This window comes from Equus przewalskii, chromosome 14 (assembly GCF_037783145.1).
Source record: "Equus przewalskii isolate Varuska chromosome 14, EquPr2, whole genome shotgun sequence".
Lineage (NCBI taxonomy): Eukaryota > Metazoa > Chordata > Mammalia > Perissodactyla > Equidae > Equus > Equus przewalskii.
In genome coordinates this window covers 75759184-75782287 of record NC_091844.1, presented here as the reverse complement: position 1 = coordinate 75782287, position 23104 = coordinate 75759184, and the positions used below count along the sequence as shown (strand labels likewise).

Here is a 23104-nt window from a genome sequence, read left to right as displayed (position 1 = left end):
CAAACCTCCCTCTGGTTTCCTATTCTCAGCCATCTACATGGACAGTGGATGGAATCAAAACTAGATAATCAAGTGGAAGAGATTTAAGATGCGTGTTTTGAGAATGTTCCCAGACCTGTCCCTGTGGTTGAGACCCACAGATATTGTTCATACCCAAATCATACTGGGAGAGTGATAGAGGCCTTCCTCAGGGCCTGAGATGAAGCCCAGCGAAAAGGCTGTGGTCAGTTCCACTGTGATTCTTCATCATTCCAAGGTCAGACCTGTCAGGCTCTCCATAAGTCATGGGTTAGTCATGCATTTGGGACCTAGGCAGCCCTCCAGCCTCCCCATCTGAGAAGCCCTCTGGCTCAGGCCCTTGTCACTTTTCTCCAGCAGACAATCAATAGGGCTCCCTCTACCTTTGCTGACTCAGCTTGATTTCAGTCCCCAGTGGATGGCTTGAACTCTGTGTTGACGCATCGTATTTCCTGAACTCCCCCTTTCTCTGTCCTGATAACTTTTACAACTGCCACATTTCTGAGGGTGAGCCTCAAAATAAAAATTCTAGATTTAAAGAAACAACATTTTGGAGTCATTGTAGATAATGTCTATGGTGTTACAATTCGTGTTATTTCAGAAGGATGGGAGGAAATGGACACTCAAAGACTACTTGTACAGTGTTTCTTTTTATTGGCTGCCATCTCTAAAACCTCTGATTTATTCATAGTCACTCTACTCATCTATTTAGCATCCTCAGGGATGATGCTGTTCTCTTCTTTCCAGCCTTCCCGGGAGATGATTTTTTTTCCCTAATCTTTATTTCTTGTTGAATCTGGGAAACTTCTTTTTTTCACTCCATCCAAACCACTGTACTGCATTCTTTTTCACTGCATGCTAGTAAAGTGAGAAGAGTGTTTCTTCTGGCCAGTGAAGTGTTCCAATAGCTTCTTAGAAGACACACCCCAGAAGGGAAATCTCAATTCCTCAGTAGTTTATCTTCAAGACCCTTAGTCTCTTTGTCACACCCCCCAACCCTCACTTCTTGTTTAAACTCAGCATGATTAAATGGAATTAGCTAGCCTGGGTTTGGGAGCCTGTGATCTAGGTTTAGTTTCCTAGTCTGCCATTAATCCAACTGTGTGGCCTTGGTCATACTATTTATTTATTTCGTTAGTTAATTTTCTTACCTATAAAGTGTGCAAATTAGTACCTACCTTGTGTGGCAGTTGTGAACATTAGAGACTAGTTGTCTCATCTAACCAATGCCTTACAAATGGGAAGGACTTAATACATGTTAACCATTATTGTTATGCATTTATTCCTCCAATAAAAATTAATCCTGTGATTGTAATTGTGGCAATGGTGATAACTCATGATTATAGTAACTTGGATTTGCCCCAGGGCCCTGACTAAAGCACTCATTGCTTTGAAGGAAGGGTGGGTCTCTAATGTAGTCAAATGCCTTGAAGTTCAGAGCTAAGTGACCATGAGCTTCTCTCGTTTAAAACACCATGACCCCCAACCCTCAGACCCAGAGAGGAATTCCTGTGTAGTTAGTCTGTCTCACGCATGGCTTCGGAGGCTCTTAGGCAAGTGTGTCTGGGAAAGTTTCAGGCTGGAGGCATCAAGGAGTATTAATGTGCAGATGTAGTATCTGTCAAGAATACGAGCTGTGGTGCAACAAAAACCACCTGCGTGGCTTGTGATGTTTTTGAAACAGAGTGCCGGAAAGAAGGGGCCCAGGGCTGAGAAAGGAAAACGGAGCTCTGGATTTGTGTGCGGCTCAGAGCACAGGCTCCAGAGCAGGAGGAGGAACACTGCTGCTGTGCTGCGCTGCCCGGCCCCCACCGCTGATTTTGGTGTCACGTTTTATGACTGATGGGCCATGTCAGACTGAGGCATGCTGGATTTACTTCTGTGCATGCAGAGAAGGGAATAGAAAAGGTCAGTGTCTCCCTTGAAACTTAGAGACTGGGTTATCCCAAGGAGTAACTCCCCCATGCGCTTTACATCAGAACATAATAGGAAGTTTCCAGACAGTAACACAAAGCCATCCCCTGAGTTGCCAGGACCAAGGCTGTGTGCCCTTCAGACCTTGGGAACAGTAAATCTGGAAGGAAAGCAGTTAGCCTCCCAATTAGAACGCTAGCGTCAGCCGTCTCCCACTACTCTGCTGAGCTTGCCAAAAACACAGCAAGGACACTGCCATACTTTGGGAGCAGAGCCACTGCAAATAGGCAGCCATGTGCCTACTGGTGGCTCTGCTTCTGTGGGGTGGAAAATGCGCAGCCGACTGATTGGCTGGGCTGTCCTATTTCCCCAGCTGAGAGAGAGCCTTTGCCAAAGCAGGTCTCATGGCTCTACTGATTGTTTTCCAGAGCCATGAGTGAAACTGGCTTTTCTGTTCCTAATTTATGCCTTGACTACAATTTAATTGGGAGTTCCAGAATGGTAGAGAAATAGCTACTGAGGTACGCAGTGCTGGCGGAAACCTGGAGTCAGAAACTGCAGATCAAAAGGCTTCAGAAAAGCGATTTGCTGAATGAAGGGGGATCCTAACAAAATCATTTCCCACCAAGTGGCATAGAAAGAAGTCCAGCAATGTCAAGAGTGTGGAGATATTGTGGACATTATCCAGGCTGAGGGGAACAATTCCCAGAGTAGTTTTCCTACCCTCAGTGCTATCAACGTGTGTCCACCTGACACTCCCACATTTTCTTCACTTCTCTCCTTGCCTCCACAAGGTTCTCTGTAGCCCCCAGTGTTCTGTCCACAACCAGGGCAATCCCACCTGACTTCATGCATGCTTGATGAAAACCCATATGGGCAGGAGAGAAGGAGCAGAGTCGGGAGTGTAGACAACACCTGGATGAGAAGAGAAAACTCCAAAACCTGTGATTAGAGTGATGAGATGAAGATAGCTCAAACTCCGGAGTATTTAGCCCAGAAGTAAGTGCATTGCTGGAGAGATGCATTAAAAAAGATGGTTTCGTTTTCTCTGAGATGAGCAATTAGCAAATGTAAAACTCCTGAGAGAATATGAAATGCTCTGTGAAGAAAAGCTGTTTGTTGACCTAAGTGCAATATTTGCTTTTATTAGGAGAGAGAGAACTAAACCTGGGATTTTTTTTCCTGGAACATACTAATTTTAAACGATATTAATTATAATAAAATTTCATTCATATCTCACAATGTTTCTGTAAGGTAAGCAGATAGGGTGATAGTATGTCTATTTTTCAGAGGGAGAAATTGGAATGCTGAAGACCAAACATGTAGGATCAGCACAGTTGCGTGCTCACCCCCATTTTCTTACTTCGAATCTAATGTTATTTTCATTTGAGCTCACTTCTATTTTTATTTACCTAAGTGCCTAAGCCCAAGACCTTCCTAAAATAAAACATAGTAAAATACTTATTTTAGACACAAAATATCACCTGTGTGTGTGTGTGTGTGTGTGTGCGTGCGTGTGCGTGCATGCGTGTTTGGGGTACATTTAACATTACGTGGCTTTTGGTTAATCTATGAATAATCAGGAAGACCTGTAGCGTCACTTTGGAGTAAAGAGGCACTAAATAGCTTTGTAAATATCTAATCTGTTTAAAAGGAAATAAAATTAAAGAAGATTTCTGATTTCCAAATAAGGTTCCTTTCAGATATATTCCCATTATTTCAGGAGATGGCAATTAAAAGCTAAAGGAAGAATGATCTCAAGTTATTGTTTTCTGTTACTCTTGAGAGCAGTGTGCTCTGGAATAACTATTGTGTTAAAATGTAGCTCCTTGCTTCACACTGACTAGCTATGTGAGCAAAGCAAATTTCAGTTCAATAGGCATTTACTGAGAACCTGCTGAATGCGTTTCAGACAATATGTTAAACCCTGGAGTTGTGGGGATATTTACTTATCCCTTTCTCTGGTTGGTTTCCGGAGGATTGGATTCCAACCTACCTGATTGTTTTTATGTTATCCATTTGTATTAGTCAGGATAGCCTCAACTATAGTGTGGTAGCAGGCACCGGCCTGGTGGCACAGCGGTTAAGTGTGCACGTTCCGCTTCGGCGGCCCGGGGTTCACCTGTTCGGATCCCGGGTGTAGACATGGCACTGCTTGGCAAAAGCTATGCTGTGGTAGGCATCCCATGTATAAAGTAGAGGAATCTGGGCACAGATGTTAGCTCAGGGCCAGCCTTCCTCAGCAAAAAGAGGAGGATTGGCAGTAGTTAGCTCAGGGCTAATCTTCCTCCAAAAAAAAAAAAGTAGAGTGGTAACAAACAACCCCCAAGTCTCAACAGTTTATCCCAAGAAAGTTTGTTTTATTCCCACACAAAGTTCACTAAAGGTCCAGATGATTCTACAAAAGCTGTCTTCTATGTGGTACCTCCATGATTCAGAATGTTCAGTGTTTATCATCTCAATGTGAGAGTTCCATTCTTGGAAGAAAGGAAATAAATCCATTAACATTTCAGGCTTTCTCTTCTAAGCTTTATCTATAAGCAACACATACCAGTTCTCGCAGCCGCTTGGCCACTGTCACATGGCTCCACTTCACTGTGAAAGCATCCAGGAAGTAGAGTCCATGTTCTTTCCAGGAACAAGACAAATTAGAATCAGTAGCCACTAGTAAGGTCTACCCCTCTGTATCTATATTTGAGAGCCCAAGCAAGAAGCTGTAGGCAATCACAAACAATAGGAAATAGTAAGAACCAAATGGAGAGCAAACAGAACTGGAACAATTTATAGATTTAGGTGGCTTGAAGTTGTCAGGGAGGCAGAGCTAAGTTGGGCCTTGGAGCATGAGGAGGATCTGGAGAGAGGAAGGGGAGCTCCTAATCGGAGGGAGGCATAGAGTGGTTCTCAGAGAAAGGAACAAAGCAAGTGGGTTATCCTCATGCCCACTCCAGATGAGTGACTCAGCATGGACCACATTTTTAATAGTGCTAAATTATGCAAGCATAATAAATTGAGAAGTGAAAGTAAGCCAGGGAACAGAAAAAATCCTATTTGGAGATGCATCTGTGTAAGATTGGAGTGTACATGGTTTTCCTGGGAGAACCTGGATGAACCATCTCTAGGGCTTTGATGCCTTCTTGACAGGTATTCCTGGCAAGCCAGAGGGATGTCAAGGGCTGCATCATACTTCAACCTGTTTGGTCAACTCTTAGAGAATCTCAGCTTCCTTTCTTTTAAATTTTAAGTCAGATTTATTGGAATATAAGTTATATCCAATAAAATCCACACTTTTTCTGAGTAGAGTGCTATGATTTTTAACAAATGCATACAGTCCTGCAGCCACTATCACAAAGAAGATAGTGAGCATTTATATCACCTGAAAAAGTTCCCTCACTGTCCTCTGTAGTCAATATACTTTCTCCACATCCAGTTTCTGGCTACTACTACCCTGTTTTTTGTCCTTATGGTTTTTCCTTTTCTGGAATATTATATAAATGGAAACATACAGTACGTAGCTTTCTTGAATGTGGCTTCTTTCATTTAGCATAATGCATTTTTGATTCATCCATGTTGTTACATGCATCAGTAATTCATTTTATTTTATTGCTGAATACTGTTCCGTTCAATGCATGCTCCAGATTGCTTATCCATTCACCAGTTGAAGGACATTTGGATTGTTTTCAGTCATGACTTATGAAGAAAGCTGCAACAAACTTTCCCCTCTAGGTTTTTATGTGAATATATATTTTCATTCCTCTTGGGTAAATACCTACAAGTGGGATTGCTAGGTCAAATGGCAAGTGTATGTTTAACTTTATAAGAAATTGCAAAACTCATTTCCGAAGTGTCTCCGCTCCCCTTTTGATTCCATCCGCTGCTTGCTCTCATGGTGCTCTTCAGAACTTTTAAAGGTAATAGTGATATTTAATCCTTGTATATTCACAAATTTCACAATTTACCAAGCACTTTCTACCCATCATTTTGTGTGATCATTGTAGCATGCAAAGTAGGAATGAGGCCAGATTTAGAGTCATATGACCTGAACTAGGCTATTCCAAACTTAGATAAATCCGTTAACTTTTTAGGGTCTCAAGTCCTTGATTTTAATAATGGGAATGATACTTATAAGGGACATTATGGGGATAATTGTGATTAAGAGTGAGGATTTTCAGGTCAGTCTTGTGTTTGAATCCTAGCACTGCTACTTACTCTCTGTGATAGCAGCAAGTTACTTAACCTACCTGAGCTTCATGTAAAACAGGAATAATGATGACTACTTCATGGAGCAGTCTTAATGATTGAATGAGATACATGCAAAGCACATAATAGACTTCTCACTCGGGAGGAAGTGCTTCATAAATAACAGTTATTGTTACTATTGACAGTATTATTGCTGTGGAGATAGCATCTCTGAAAGTGTTCCACAAATTGCAAAGCATTATATGCAGGTGAGATATTTAGAAATTAATAAAACTAGGATTCAAGATATTCAATATCAGTGATACTCTCAGTCATAACGCTTCTAAAATGCTTGAACTTTAAGCCCAAAACTCTATCTGGGTCACCATGTCACTTGCTTCTTTAAAATCTTTCAAGGGGTTGTTAAAATAATTTCTCCTGTGATAGAGCCTGCAAAGCTATAGCATGGTACCCTTCTTTGTCTTTGCTCTCTATGATTTCGGAATGCATTCATTAAGGTAGAGTCGCATGACCATAGAGGAAGAGGATTTATTCTTAAGGCCACAGTGCATCTAGAAGGAAGCTATCTAGAGATCATCTGGCCTGAGGCATTTTGGAGGGCTGTTATTGGCACCTTGTCCTTTAAGATATCTAGGCTGCTCTTGATGTTGCCAAGGCACTTCAGGGAGTGTGGCATTATACTTATCAAGCCCAACCTGGGAATCCTTACAGAGTTGAACTGAGATAGGTTTTATGAAGTACACAGATTATTCTATGTGCTTTCCTTGAAATGGCTCTAAATGTGTGCACACATCCAGTGCTCAGGTGCCACTCGTACCTGTCTGGCTGGCTTCTACACAGTTAATTAAAATAACTGTGGGACATGATGCACACATTATTACTTGATCATACGTCTTATATGGCTCTGTTTGTTTATTTTAACTTTTCTCTTTGAAATTACTTCAAGCTAAAAGAAAACTTGCTCAAATAGTACTAAAAACTTCTGTATACCACTTACTGAGATTCACCAGTTTTTAGCATTTTGCCACATTTGTTTTATCACAGTCTCTTTATATATGTATGTACGTGTGTGCATATTTTGTAATTTTTCTGAACCATTTGAGAAGAGTTTATATACATCATGCTACATTACCCCTTAAGACTTTTGTATGTATTTTCTAAGTAAAATGATATTCTCTTATGTAACCACTGTATAGTTATCAAATTTAGGAAATGTACCATAGATACAAAAGTTTTGTTGAACCTGCACTGCATATTCCAATTTTGTCAATTGTCCCAATCATGCCCTTAATAGCATTTTTTCCCTCCATTTACGGGATCAAGTACAGGGTCACATATTACATTTAGTTGTCATGTCTCTTTAGTTTCCTTTAGTCTGTAACAGTTCCTCAGCCTTGCTGAGTCTTTCATGTGATCGACATTTTTGAAGAATAAAGAATAATTGTTTCATAGAATGTTCCTCAATCAGGGTTTGTCTGAGGTTTCTAACTCATGATTATATACTAGTTATGCATCCCTGGTGGGAATACTACAAAAGTAAGGTTGTGTGCTTCTCAGGATATCACATCAGAAGCCTGCCATGTTTATCTGCTCTCATGGTTGATGCTAATTTCGATCACTGGTCAAGAGGTTCGTCAGTTTCTCTCCTTACAGTTATGATGTTCTCGTTGTAATCAATAAGCTTTCTCTCCTAGATTTAGCACTTATTAATGATTCTTGCACAAACCAATATTTACCATGATGATTATACCACTTCATTCACAATTATCAGTTGGCATTCTACTATACGGAAAATCCCCAACTTATCTCTCTCTCTCTATCTCTCTGTCTCTCTCTCTCTATCTTCTATCATCTATTAATTTCAGTATATATTCATGAATTCATATTTTAATCAATGAGTTATAATCAATTACCTTGCTTATTTATTTTGATGCCAGTGGGAGCCCCTTCAAGCTGGCTCCTGTATCTTTTTGACATTCTTTGTGTTCTTTTGAGAAATTCTTTACTTTCTGATACTATAAGATATTGCTGGCTCATTTTGTACTTTTATCATTCAGTCCTTTATTCAGCCATTTCTCTAAGGGTTTTTGCTTCCTTCTAGCAAAGAATGGTATTGTGAAACTCAGATCTGGGTGCTAGATGTGCTCATTGCTCCTGGGGTGTCACTGCTTCTAATCACTTTCAGCAGACAGAGCTAGGGGAAAAGCTATATACATATATTTCTTTAGAAATCACTAATTCATACCAATATCTCCAAGTTCCAGTCCAACTCCACGTGATTCTTCCTAGCTTTCTCCCTTTCCACCTTCCTTCTTCCACAGTGGGAACCTTGACTCCCAATTACATTAACACATTTATTCAATTCTACAATACTTTAAAATTAGTTTTAGAATTGCTAGACCCAAAATACTATGAAAAAAAAAAAAACCCTATGCACAAGAGTTGAAGGTGTGTCTACAGTTCCATTTCCCCCAGACTGAACTTACATCTTCAAAGCACAGTCTCTGGCATCAGTTCTATTTTTTTCCTTCAGTGTGATTATTTTATTCATTTTAAATACAGTAGATGATTTGTTTCTTTTTGCATTTGGTTTGAAGTTTTTCCACCATCTTTGTTAATTTTACTTTTGAATATATAAAGCAGAACTATTCTTCCAAAAGTTTAAAGTGTACAAAATTACATACTCAGAGAAGTGTCACCCCTTCACCTCTGCTCCTCCCGTTGCAGGTAAACAATTTCATTGTCTATGTTAATCGTTTCCATGATTCTTCATGCAAGAATAATCAGATTTATATGTGTTTTATTATTCCTCTTTTTTTATTACATGAAAGATAGTATGGTGTATAATCTTTTCACTATTTTCTACAGAGACTCAATATAACAATAGATTGGATCCTGCCCTCTGCCTTGTCCTTGCAGGGGATTTATAACACTTTCATCTTGTGACTGTGTAAGGATGCTTCTGACATGCCCCAAGGTTTAGCACAGAGTTGGCACCCTGTGGAGATTGTTGGATGGGTATTAATTGACCAGGTTCTTGAACGGAATGAGGGGACAGAACTGAAATATAAGTGAGTGCATGCTGGACTGTCTGACAAGTTTCATGGATCCTATCACCTTCAGACTGAAATCTAAACTCCTCAGCTTGGCATATGAGGCCTTTAGAATATATCCCCAGCTCTTTCTTCTTTTACTTGTCCACATAGATCTTATGCAGCAGCCACCCTAAAATACTTGATCCTCATTCTAACACACTTTTCCAAATTTTAAGAGTTTGAAATTCCGTTTCAGTTGTCTAGAATTCTCTTTCTACCATTTAGCCTGGTTTACATTTAACTAAACTTCCTTATCTAACTTTCTTGCCACCTTCTCTAGGAAGCTCGCATTAAACTACTCTGGCAAACTTATTATTTCTATAGCAACACTTGGTACATATCTCAATTATGGCACATATTGACCTATATTGTATTACCCATTTTACTTTTATGTCTCTCTGATGAGATTTTGAGTTCCCTGGGAGTTAGAACCCTTGTTTATCTCCAGTGATTAACACAGTGCCTGCTGAAAATATTTTTAAATGATTCACTAAATTGATAAGATCCTTCCCCTCTCTGGATCTCAATATATTATGTGTTTGATGAAGGGTCTGCATGAATTATCTCTACAAGATCCTCCCTAGTCTAACAATTTGAGATGCTTAAAATAAAGTGTGACTTTTTTTGCTCCTTGACCAAATTCATCACTGACAGGAAGGGGGCGCCATTTAACAGCTTGTGGAAAAAGAAAGTTTGTAACTGTTCTTACTTTTATACCAAGAGATAGTATTCCTATTCTAGATGAAATTGAAATGTATTTCATATTCCTCTATGAGATGTCAATTTACTTAACCTTTGACATTTGAATTGAGAATGAAGCCAAGGATACATTATCTAAGCTCCATGGTAAGTTTGTGAGTAGCATGAGTTATTGCTATAAATTGTAGGTGGATTTATGAAGGATAAGAATGTTGATAAGGAAAAGGAATAATGATTGATACTCCTTATGTTATTAAAATTTATTAATATGTTTTATATATATATATACATATGAGTGTGTATGTGTGTATTAAAGAGCAATATCTGGAATTGAGCGAGGGGTTTCTTTGAATAAAAATTGACACAAAAGTGTAGTTTTATAATACTTGTTTCTATCAGGATAAACAGCAACAGCAGAAAAAGCTTTTTTGTCTGTTTCTTATGTCACTAACAGTAAATGCCTTCTGTTAAGTTTGTGCCCATATTTCTGGGGACTTCGTGCCTGAAACAATTCATAACCCTGAGTAGGTGGAGGTCCCGTAGGACCACACATCATCTGAGGTCTGAATGATCAGAATGCCCAAGCTGTACTGTTTAAGGGAGGGACAGTCTTGGTAAAAGTCTGTCCATGCTGCCTGCTCCTGCTTTCTAGCTGCCTGTTTTGATCTCAGTTGCTTTAACTGCCTGGGCCCAGCCCCACGAGGCATAAATAGAGCTTGTTATTGTAGAGGCAACCTCAAGCCACTCTCTAGTACAGTTACATAAATAAGACCAGGGCTGGCTTGGAAGGGGTGTAAATCTCTGGCTAAAATGAGAGAAGAGGGAGCCATTCGCTTTAAACCACAGTTAACATGCTGACTGAGTTTCCAAATAAACTTTTATCTCTTAAGACTGATTGCTAATGATCATTATAAAAGTGAACGTGAGAATGTGACCAAGGAAGTGACCACACCTTTCCAGATTCTTCACGGCTGTCTTCAGTGGGCATTTTCCTGGGAGCCAGGCAGAGGAGGCTCTGGGTCCTGAGTGTAACTCAACTTTCTTACAGACCGAAAGGGGGAGCTTTCCCCACCACTCAGCTTCTCTAGTAGCCCCCCTTTTCTGCCAATTGAAGAACAGAAAGCTGAACAGGAGAGCTGACCCAGAGACAGGTTTTAAACCAGCCGTTTCCTGCTGCATAAAGGTTGCAAAGTCATGCTGCCTTGGCCTTCATCGTATTGCACAGAAAAGCTCCAGGAAGTCGAAGGCAAATGCCTCATCTTTGAGTGAATGCCTTATGGGTACTGTGACGGGAGGCAGACCATGTGCACCAACTGCACACTTTAGGAAGGTTTTCCAAGCCAGAAAGTGTTGCTCATAGATTTCAGTTGTCAGTTGTCTTGGAAAAGTGACATAGGCAGCATTTCTTTGAGGTATCTTCATCTAGCTTTCAGGTTTGTTTTCACTCGATTTTGAATTTTATTTTTCCTTAAGAACAGTTTTTTAGGGGCTGGCCCCATGGCCGAGTGGTTAAGTTCGCGCGCTCTGCTGCAAGCGGCCCAGTGTTTCGTTGGTTCGAATCCTGGGCGCGGACATGGCACTGCTCATCAAGCCACGCTGAGGCGGCGTCCCACGTGCCACAACTAGAAGGACCCACAATGAAGAATGTACAGCTGTGTACTGGGGGGCTTTAGGGAGAAAAAGGGGGAAAAAAAAAAAAAAGAACAGTTTTTTATGATGCCAATGCACACAATGCAAAATAGCAAAAATGTGTCTTGTGTTTGAGCTTATTTGATTTTTCACTCATAATTAAACTCAGCTTTTCTGCCTTAGATCAGACCTTTGCAGGAAAGATCAGTGATTATGAATTACTGTTTTTTTAAAATCAGCACATCTTAGTTTTCAGCACTTTCAAGGAATTTGGTTCAGTTTATTTTGGGATGACTTGTATTTTTTTCCTCTGAAAGAAATGGATATTTTCTCTTTTCTCCCTCCTTTTTTGTAAGTCATTACCAACCGAAGAAAGCTTTTTGAACAAACAAACAAAAAGTCTATGATAATTGAATTATAAGCAGCCAAATATGATGTCCTGGGAAATATTTGTAAATATGAGATGCAGATTTCCTTCTGACACCCTCACATGCTGGTCATCTTAGGGCACAGTAAAGAATTATGACTCAATGAACTGCATGCTGACATATAACTAAATAAGTAAATAACTGGAGTGAAGGCAAACTGCTGTTTAACAGCTTCCCCCGTTACGTATGCACTTTCAAACAAGCATGAAATGTGGGTCTCTGGACATCACTTAAAAGAACCACAAATAAACAGAGTGTGATCCCACACTCCTATTCCTCCCGGACAGCAGGAAAGCTTGGCTGGGAATTGGGGTGGTTTTTGTTGCTCTTCTATCCCATGCACTGTAAACACAAACCCTGTCGCTCAGAAAGCTCTGGGTCATGCTGCTGCTGACAGACCCATTGAGCCTGGAGAGTGAGGAGGCAAAGAGTTGGTGACCCATGAGCCATCGCCTCACCTTTCATTTTGCAAAGAATCACACTCCAGACTCAAATACTTTTATTCTAACATCTGGGCTAAGTCAGCCTAGGGGACTGGGAGCCAGATTTGCAAATTCTCAAGTGTAGCTCTCTTTTTTCACCTGCTCGATATATGTTAAGCTCAAGCCTTGTAGTTTGGGGTCAAATGAATGCCAAAATAAAGTACGCGTACATGGAACACATTCCTTTGGCATGAAAGACAACATTAGAGCTAGAAGGCCCATTAGACATTATTCCAACTTCTTCTTTCTACAAGTGAGGAAACTGAGGCAGAGAACAGAGCTTGGAAATAGAGTTCAAGTGTCCTGATTCTTGGACTGCTGCTTTACCTTGACAGTTAACTGTCTCTGTTAGTTACCTGTTGCTGTTAGCAAACCACACCACAACTGAGTGGCTTAAAACAATGATGATTGATTATTTGTCACAGTTCTGTCTGGTTGAGCAGTTCTGCTGCAATGGCGTGGGCTCACTTATGCAACAACATTCATCCGACCAGTTGGCTGGAGGCTGGGCTCACCTGCACAGCTGATGTGGCTGGACCTCTTTCTCTTTGCTTGATCTTTCATCCCGGGGTTCTTCACATCGGGAAGATCCCAGGGCAGAGATCCAAGACAGCAAGTCCCCAGTGTGCAGGCCCTTATCAAACCTCTGCTTGCTCTCTTTGCTGATGTCCCACCAGCCAAAGCAAATCACATGGTCAAAGTCAGAATGAAACTGGAAGAGGAATGCACAAAGGTGTGGATATCAAGAGCATGACAAATTGGGGGCTATTGCTGTAAAAATCTACCATGCAGCTTATGGCATCACTGCCGCAACAGTGATCCATATGGTCATGGTGTCCCGAAAAATGTTAAAAGGTTGCCTTTAAAAAAAGATTTCTCTGGTCAAGAGTATGTGCAATAAATCCTGAAGACACTAATGTGCTAACGTGCCCCAATCCACATTAGAAGAGAAGAGGAAGAGGAGAAAATGGCATTTTCCAAATGCATTTGACCAAGATTTCTTTTTCCATGTGAAACTGCTATTTACACCACAGAAAACAGTTTTTAAAACACTGACCTAGGGCATTAAGAAGAATGCTTCCACCACCTTTCTGCCCTTCCAAATACATTTTTGGTGAACTTGAACTCAGTCAGTGGAATTTCAGGATCAAATGCTGATTTGTTGATGTGTATTTTCACAGAGATTGGGCAGGGGTGATGGTTGGGGAGGCCTTCTCGGGGGTGTAAACAGAGGCTGACATGCCTGAAGCTCGGTTGACTAGAGTGCCTTGGCAAGTCCTAGGCTGATGAGACAGAAAATGGCTCTTCTAAGTCAGAACAAATGTTATTTCCCTAGGAGTTATAGAATCTCAAAGAACAATCCCCTGCATTAGAAAGCTAGCTCCTTAAGGTGTCAGATTCTTCAGAAAAAGTACAGTGATAGTCAGCTTGTCTTTTCTGCATTTATATTTTAAAACACTTCCTCTGAGTTAGCATAGAATTATCATTTTCTTCAAAACGTCCTCTTTTTTTCATAATTAAATTCCATTTCGAAAGTGTGATACATGCACAGTGCAGAAATGAAAGCAGTGCAAGTGGTTATACTATGCAGACTGATCTGCTTCCGGCTCCAGTTCTCCCCAGAGGCACCAAGACCTGTTCCTCACATGTCTTTTCAAAGATAGGTTATGTTTATACAGGAACCGTAATACATGCCCTACTCTGCCATGTTTTACTTAAGTCTTAGTTTTTTTTTAAACAACATCATCAGAGATAATTCTCTATAAATAGAGAGATATTTAGCTAAAATAGCACCTAGTATTTTCTGCAGAATTTCTGCATTGACTGTCTCATTTGACCTTTGCTAATGCTCTTAACGTCTTCTGGTTTTCAGTTCATCTCTTCATTTTTCACTAGATCATCTTATAGGTCATAAAATTCAGTCAACTACAATGGGCCGATCTGTACATATTATCCGTGTATATTGTCTTTTACAGGCTATCAATGTTAGCACAAGGACTTTCCCCAAGTCCTGGAACAGTATGTGGGTAACAAGGTAGAATGAAGGTGTCATGGATCCAGAGCCAGTCTCAGGATTCCTTTTGTAGGAAATAATCACAGTGGCCTCGTAGATAGTTATGTTGATAAAATGTGAAAATATGTTTGGAAGTACTTAGTAATCTCCAGGTGATATATAATTTTTATCCAACTCAAGTTAAATGCTACTGATAGAATTGTTATCATCAGGGTGCCATTGCTTTTTAAAGTATAGAGTAGATTTCCAAAGCACCTAGCTGATGCCAAGAATGAGTGAAATTTTGAAAATGCAAATCTGATCATGTCGCTGCCCTTTTAAGAACTCTCTGGTGGATTATCACTACAGAAGTGAGCTGTAATCGACGGCGCCACGTCTTCACCTTAGTGTCTCACCAGTTAACTCCAACCTCCCCAACCCCTCTTTTTCTTTCTGTGCTTGAGGAAAATAATCTCCTTTTTTTCCTAAAGGTTTTCTATGGCTCTGGTACTTTGCACAAACAATTCTCTCTACCTAGAAGACTCTTCTTCCGTGACAAGTAGAGCCCCTTCCACACATTCACATACCTGTCCTCTCCACTCCCCCGACAACAAGTCTGAGTTAAGTGCCTTTCTCTTCCAATGAGCATCATGTCTTCCACTGCTTAGCATGGATCCCAGTAGGGGCAACGCTTGATTTCTTGCTTGTATTCCAAACGCTGTTGAAGTCAGTAGGTATACATGAAATACTTCTTGATTGAAGGGATAAATGTATTAGTTAATACATCTATAAGGAAGTCAGTGCCCTGGACAGCATTTCACGTGGCCTTGGGAGGGGGAAGTGTGCCCTATAGAGCAAGGTAAAGTGAGAGGACCGGTATATTTAAATAATAAAATGCTTTTATTTAAGGAAAGACAACCAAATAATTGTCTTTACTGTGAAGGAAGGGCATTTATTTTCTAAGCTTCCCTTCCAGACTCACTTTCTAGAGGAGAGGATTCCCTCACTGTGAAGAATCCTGGGCACAGTATGTGGTGGTGAGTGTGGAGGAATTGGGAGGGAGAAGGCAGCTGGGGAGCTGGGTCTAAATCCAGCCACAGACTATGAAATTGGACCAGCCTAATCCCCTGCTCTGGAATGAGGTGTGGTTCTGAGAGGGAATCTGGGTCTTGGACAATGATGATACTCAGTTCTTATCAGGGTTGTATGTGAGCATGTGCATGTGTGTGCGTGGGTGTGGGCGCGTGGGGTAGCATGGGGAATCTGGAAGATCTTGGGAAGAAGATCTTTGGTGTAAAAGTCTGCACGTCTGGTTTGCCAGCAGGAGAGACAGAAAAATAGTGAGAAGAAATAACCGTACTCAGTCAGTTGAATTCTATTGATCTATTTAACATAAATCATCTAATAAGTCCCTATGATAAAATACTATTTTAATTAAAGATCAACACAGCTCTTTGTTATTGTCCTTTTAAAATTTCTTCTCTTCTTTCTCTTTTGCTCTGTGTGTCTCTGTCTCTTTATTGTGTGTCTTTTGCTCTGTGTGTCTCTGTCTCTTTATTGTGTGTGTGTGTGTATGTGTGGTTGTGTTGAAGCTCTTCTTGATATAAATATTCAGAATAACTTTAAAGTTTTTAAAATGCCAGGAAACCTCCAAATGGTATTGGTTGCTAAAATAAGGGTCACTTTTTATATGAAATTTAAGTGTCCATCAGTCATTTTAAAGTTTTTCTTTATTTTTTCTAAGTTTTGGGTTAGAATATGCTGTTTTGCATATGCCTGGGAGAAGTTCAAGACAAAGCAGAGTTTATATTAGAAAACCCATTAACCAATAGTGACTTTGTTAAAATAATTAAATAGTGATGTTGAAAACAGTATTAAACATCCAGTGAAGTTTGCTCCTGCTTTTCGATCTTCCTATTAAACCATCAGAGTATTGCAGCCCCGTAGAAAAGCAGCAATAACCTGTAAAATATTAGGATGTTTACTCGAGTGGATGCCAAGGGCTGGGCAGCCCTGTTTCCATCCAGCATGAGGCAGCAATGAGACCCTCTCATGGGGAAGTGTCTGCAGGAGGGTTGGCTAAAAGATGGAGCTGGGTTTTTCATACTCTGCTTTCTAGACTTGAGCAGGTTGATATGGCCCATATTCCTGATATGTGAAAAAACATTGGGAAGATCCCATTTCTCAAAGTGCCTGAGAAAGAAGCCTTCATCTAGACTGATATATAAGACCCCTTGGAATGTGGCACTGCCAACACTGACCTCACCTGGGAGATAACACAGCAGAGGGTCAGGAGATTGGGCTCTGATTCATGGCAGAGGCCTGCTTGGGTTTCAGATTTGTCACTTTTTGGCTGTAGGAATATGGGCAATATATTTAATTTCTTACTGTGTGTTTCTTCATCTTTAAAATGTGTATAATAGCAATAATTATTTCTTGTTGCTTGTTGTCTTGAGGATCAAATGGGGAAATGGGGAAATTAATTAATGCTCAGCATTTAAAAAGTGCTCAATAAGTGTTAGCATCATATTTAGTTCAGGCATCACTTTCATAGTATAGTTCAGGGTTGTATTTATTTTATTTTATTTTTAAGGTTAAAGTAATATAGACACATGGTTTAAAGATTCAATTAGTTCTACAAGGTTTATTGTGAAAAATAGTAGGTCTCTGCTCCTGCCTGTCTCCCCTTCTCCTACTCCCCTCGGCAGAGGAAATCACTTTCAATTCACTTAGCTTGTTCTTTTGGTATTTACCTCCCTATCTCTAAATCAGAGCTTCTCAAACAGTAAGCAGCAAACAGATTACAGGTGTGGGGAGATATTGATCCTTTCTGCCCTCGGGGAGGTCAGGTGGAACCTGGGGTGGCCTAAATCCCTGTCTCATTGCCTCCAATCTCAATCAGTCTTTTGCATTTATTCCTATGTGCCTTATAAATATGTGTGTGTGTGTGCACACGCACGCACCATGTCTTGAACAAGGTTGGGAAGCATTGGTAAATTTAGAGCTACTTACAGATGTTTCAGTTTAGGCACGATCCATTGATTTCACACACACACACACACACACACACACACACACATTTCCTGTTTCTTCCACCCTTCCAATATAGTTCTACTAATTTTGGTTATATGAATATTCAGTATTTCCCATATTATGACTAGGTAAATCCTGAACCATATAGTAAATCATAATTTCTTCTCCTGTTCTGCATGATTTTCCCTTTCTCTTTAGTGAATAGTTGTCTTGAATTTTTCTTTGTTTAGTTTCCTTGGGACTTATCACTACTTCAGTCCAAATTCTTTACCAGTTGTCAAAATCTTCAAGTGTTCTATAAATTTTACATTCTAGAAAAAAACTCATCAAAGTACTAAGCATCTGTTCGTAATGTATTTGTCTTCTACTCTTGATGTACAGTCATCCCCTGGGTTATCCTTCATTATCTCAGGGGCTTTCTTCTTGTTTCCAGTTTTGGATGCCCTCTTACTATATCCACGTCTTCTCTTTTGATCACGTCCGTGTTTTACTGGAGTACATCATCCAGTACCTTCACAGAAAAGGAATAATGGGAAGCAACATTTTTCTAAAGACCGTGGCTTGCCTTAACACGTCTCTATTCTAGTGTCATCCTTGATTGTGTTTGGTTGGATATAGAATATTGGGTTGTCAATAATGTTCCCTCAGAATCTGAAGGCTCTGGTTGGTTGTCTTCTACTTTCTAACTCTGTTATTGTGAAGTCCAAAGCTGTTTGATTCCTCATCTTTTGAATGTGATTATTTGTGTCTCTTTCTGGAAATATGTCTGGTCTTCTTTAAAATTTCAAGATGATATATATTGGTATGGGTCGGCTTTCATTCACTGTACCAGGCATTTGGCAATTCGTATCCTTCAGTTCTGAACATTTTTGATATAGTTTTTCACTGATGGTTCCTTTCTTCCTTTGTATAAATCCTTTCTTCCTGGAACTCCTATTATTTGGATATCAAAAGTTTTAGGCTGATATTAAGTTTTCTTAGTGTTCTGTCCTATTTTTTTGTCTGCTAGACATTTTATCCTGCTTTGGGGGAAATTTCCTTAATTTAATCTTGTAATCCTTCTACTGACTTCTTTTTTATTTCTATTATTGCATTTATTTCTAAGACCCTTTTAAAATTATCAGAATATTTATTTTTGTAAAGTGCATCCAGTTCCTATTTTATAAATGTAACACGTTAATAACATTTTTGGGTTTTTTTTTCGTATATTTTTTCTGTTACCTCCAAGTTGCTTTTTTTCTTTTCACTTGCATTTGGGTCTGTCTCTTTCATGTCAGCATCTTTTCTGAATGGTCTGATTGTCTTTTACAGTGATTTTCTTAATGGCTGATGTGAAATTCTGAGTGTTTTGGTGGAATTTGTCAACCTAGTCTTTAACAGAGAGAAGTGATCTGGATGGACTGTTTTGTGGAGGAAGTCTCAATGTCAGTACCTTTGTATCTTTCCTCTTGGGCTAGTCAGAGTCCCAGAGACAATTTTCCACTCTTTGCCCTGCAAGGTATAGGTTTGCTTTTCAGTGTCTTGGAAGTCCATCTGTGATAAAAGACTAGGAATGGGGTAGTAGGGTGGATCTCAGCACTCAGCATATAAATGAGCACATAATCTCTTTAACTTCAGCTAGGTAACAACATCCTCCCACGAGCTTATGTTTCTCTGTCCAAAGGCTTTCTGATAATTTGGACCCGGGGAGAGAATCTGGGGATTTAAGTGTTTCTTAAGCAAACTTTTAAGGAATCTACTTTTTAGCCCTACCCTCAGTTCCACTCTTAGAAGTCCCTGGTGCTGGACATTCCTGAACTTTATGGGGGTTTTCTGCCATAAATTTGGTAATGTTTTAGCTTTTCCTACTGCCAACTTGGAATTCATATTACTCAAGTCTCCTAAGTCATTTAGCACTAGTCCAATTGCTTACTAGATTCCAAAGTTTTGTTATTTTCTCTTCTATTATTTTTTTATGGTTTTATGCCTTAAAAATATTTCTGTCGGGGCCAGCCCCATGGCCGAGTGGTTAAAGCTCTGCGTGTTCTGCTTCAGTGGCCCAGGTTCACTGGTTTGGATCCTGGGTGTGGACCTACTCCACTCATCAGCCACATTGTGGAGGCATCCCACATACAAAATAGAAGAAGACTGTCACAGATGTTAGCTCAGGGCTAATCATCCTCAGGTAAAAAAAAAAAAAAAAAAGAGGAAGAGTGGCAATGGATGTTGGCTCAGGGCCAATCTTCCTCACCCTATATATATATATATATATATATATATATATATATATATATATTTTATTGTGTCATTTTCTTAGAGTTTCAAGAAGGAGCAAGAGTAGGTACATGTATTTATTTTGCTGCCTTCACCTGGAAATCTGACTTTTTCCCTTCCATCTCTTTGATTATTCTGTCCTCTCAGGTTGTAATGTTGTTCTTTTGTCTTCTTTCCCTTCACTGAGGCCCAGCCCTAGCCATGGCTCCATCCTCCAGCCTTCCTTCATAGCTCCAGCCCACAGGACTACTTTATTTGCTTTACTCTTAAAGCAATTTGATTTCTCTCCACCAAGTACCTAGATTTTCACATAGCACTGCTGCCGAAACTACTACTATTTCTAATAATAATAATAATAATAATAATAATGTAAATGAACACTAACATTTACTGAATGCTAAGCACTATTCTAATTGCTATACATATGATCTCTTACCTTATCCTTACAATTCTTTCAATTAGGTGCTGTTATTATCTCCATTTTACAGATGGGAAAATTGAGGCACTCTGAAGTTAAACAAACTGCCCCTAAATCACACAGCTCATAACTGGTGGAGCCAGATTTTGAAATGCAACTATCTGATTCCAGGACCTGTGTTCTTAATTATTCACAACGGTTGTGAGAAGAAAGCACTATTATGCCTATTTCACCAATGAGGAAATAGTGGTCCAGAGAGCTTATGTGATCTTCCCAAAGTTCCTTTGTGACTTGCGGGAGACAGAACCAGCATTTTGTGATGACAACTCCACGACTCTACATTACCGAGATATTTCACTACCAAGAGAAGTAATACCCTTTTCTAATTAGCAAAACATTGTGTCTCACTGTTTCAATTTTTCGCTCAATGGCTGATGAACTCATTAAATACTGTGTACTGCATGCAAATGCAAATACGGTGTTAAAATACATTTCCAGCATTTCAGCATTGAATTACAATTGAGAATATTTAATACAACTGCCTTATTTGGCAGATACAGGTGATACTCAGAGAAGCTGAGTAACTTACGAAAGCTTACATTGCTAATTTCTTAGGAGGCAGTGCTCAAAGCCAGTCATCAAATGTACTCTTGCTTGTACATAATAAAATACCTTTCAGATGACTCATATTGTTAGCAACTTAAAAAATAAACAACATTTTTTCTAGAGTGTTTGTTTAGTTTAGCTGAACAGCACTTTATAGGATGTATTTTTTTCCTACAAATAAAATTCTCATATGTCAGATATTATTTTCCGTAGTAAAATAGAGTTGTTTTCCTACCGATGTGTTTTGGCCCCAAAAGCATGATAAAAATCACACAATGTAGCAAACTCACAAATATGTGTATTGTTTAAAAATATTTTGCTTTTTCCTGCTAAAGCATGCGTGACTCTGAAAAAGAAGTCATGGTATCAACCCAGCCCTGAAACTTAAAATACCACAAATCAGAAACAGAGTTTCTTCTCTTCCTGATTCAGGGAAGACAGCCTGTGTTCTATGTGCTGTCTGTCTCTTTAAACTCAGTCTTGGGTTTTATCTCAGTTCCAAGGTAAATATTCTTTAAAAGTCAAAATCTCTTAGCTATTCCTTTAAAAGGTTTATCTTGTGCACGTACTGCTTGTTTATTCAGCAACCCAATGAAGCTATTGAAGTGTTTATTTAGTGGTCTTTCTAAATTATTTATGGTGAGAGCCAACTAATCTTTGGTCACAGTGAATTTCAGGTTCCAGGAATCACTACCCTAATTGATTGTATTTCCAATTGGGAATTCCTACAGAGTGATCTTGCTCACATTAGTGTTACATCTTCAAGCGCACACTTCTGCAAAGAGAAGTAAGTGAGTCTTTGAACACTTGATCTTATTCCCGAAGGAGAGTTTGGAAAACCAGTGTGCCTGTGGATATTGGGAAGGGATTAATGACTCCCATGTTCATTCATTGCTCTCTTTCTTTTTTTTCTTTTTTTTAATTGTTGAGGTGGAAGTAGAGAATTGAAGAGGCTTTGGTCAGGCACTCCAAAGAAACTGGATAAGTAATGAAGACAGAAGCAAAATATAAAGACTCACAGCAAATATGTCTTGTAAGAAATGTCAACAACATGGGAAATGCAATCTTTGGCTCCTCATCCTATCTTGAGTCTTGGCAGTTTTACAATTCAGGGCAGATGACCAGCATACCCTGAGCTATACTTCCCTAGTTCACAGAAGGGCCTCAGTACTTTTAAGAAAAGGGAGTGTTCAACTTCATCTTTGAGGGCAAAGATTAGAATCATAGAATGTTAGCACTCAAAGGGAATTCATAGATCATCTACTTTCTAGTCCAATCTCTTTGTTTCACAGTTGAGGTCGCTTTGAGGCCAAGAGAAAGGATATAAGTTTTCCGGAGCTATACAGTAAGTTAATGGCAGGGCATTGATCAAAACCCACCCAGATCTTGATTCTCAGACTACCATGTCAGCAGTCAGGCATTAAAATGCAACTAAAATCCAAACTACTTAACTTGGCTGACCTTGTCTTCTGTCACTCTCCTTGTTATTCCCTCTGCTCCTGCCACACTGGCCTTCCTCTTGATCCCGGGACACACCAAGACATTTCCTGTCTCCAGATCTTGGCAGTGGCTGTTCTCTGGGCCTGGAATCCTGCCTCCTTCCCCAAGCCATCTTGTCTCATCATGGGTGTTTTCTTGTCAATCAGATCTGAGTCTCAGTCTAAATGCCATCTCCTCAGTGAGCCCTTCCCTGAATAGGTAATACTAAGTAGATGCCCAGGATTGCTTTATCATATCATGCTATTGGATTTCTCAGCATAGCACTTACTGCAATCTATTTTTGGTTGTGGTTTTTCACCTAAGAGAATGTAAGCTCCATGTGTTCATTGATCTTATTTTCTTATGGTGTTCATCAATGCCCAGGATATGCCAAGCACATAGTAGATGTATAAAAAATACATGTTAGGTAAATAAATAAAATAGTTGGAAATACACACAACCCAAAAATCTCATGTGGGGCAGACATTTGTTTTACACATTTCAACTTCACCAAGCTCTGTGGCTTATTCTTATTATCAACTTTTATAAAGGTACACACTTCAAAATAATATATAATATATAAATTTGTATATGAAAATGCTTGCATACATATGTACACACAAGCTTCAACTATTGGAGCCTGTCTAGATAACCAAATATTGGCATAAAGAGGGAAGAGTGATGTACATTTTATGACTTTTTATTGCATAGAAAATCATTTTCCTGAAGGTATTTTTGAATATCACAGGTACACAATGCCTTTGAAAATGCCAGTGTCCTGTGGTGTTATTAAGAAAACAGTCCCTGGCTGTTGGCATTTCAGAGAATGGTAATGCCATGGAGTTCTCCAACAGCTTCAC

At 39.6% G+C, this 23104-nt stretch overlaps 1 protein-coding gene across 1 annotated transcript; it reads right to left on the bottom strand.

Moving 5' to 3' along the window:
- Positions 1–8643: 8643 nt before the first annotated feature.
- Positions 8644–22445, bottom strand: LOC139075813 (uncharacterized). Its single transcript, XM_070574362.1, has 4 exons — positions 22227–22445; positions 15043–15173; positions 12978–13174; positions 8644–11590 (listed from the first exon to the last, which is right to left on the bottom strand). The coding sequence occupies exons 1-4, from the start codon at positions 22375–22377 to the stop codon at positions 11392–11394; spliced, it is 678 nt and encodes a 225-aa protein (XP_070430463.1). The 5' UTR covers positions 22378–22445; the 3' UTR covers positions 8644–11391.
- Positions 22446–23104: the final 659 nt, after the last annotated feature.

Coding starts and splice junctions, on each gene's coding strand:
- LOC139075813 (XM_070574362.1), bottom strand. CDS start 22,377: ATGGCTTGGGGAAGGAGGCAGGATTCCAGGCCCAGAGAACAGCCACTG. Junction 15,174..22,226: donor GGAGAGTGACAGAAGACAAG/GTCAGCCAAGTT, acceptor TGACTTCAACAG/CGTTTGGAATACAAGCAAGA. Junction 13,175..15,042: donor CGGGGGAGTGGAGAGGACAG/GTATGTGAATGT, acceptor TTCCTCTTCCAG/TTTCATTCTGACTTTGACCA.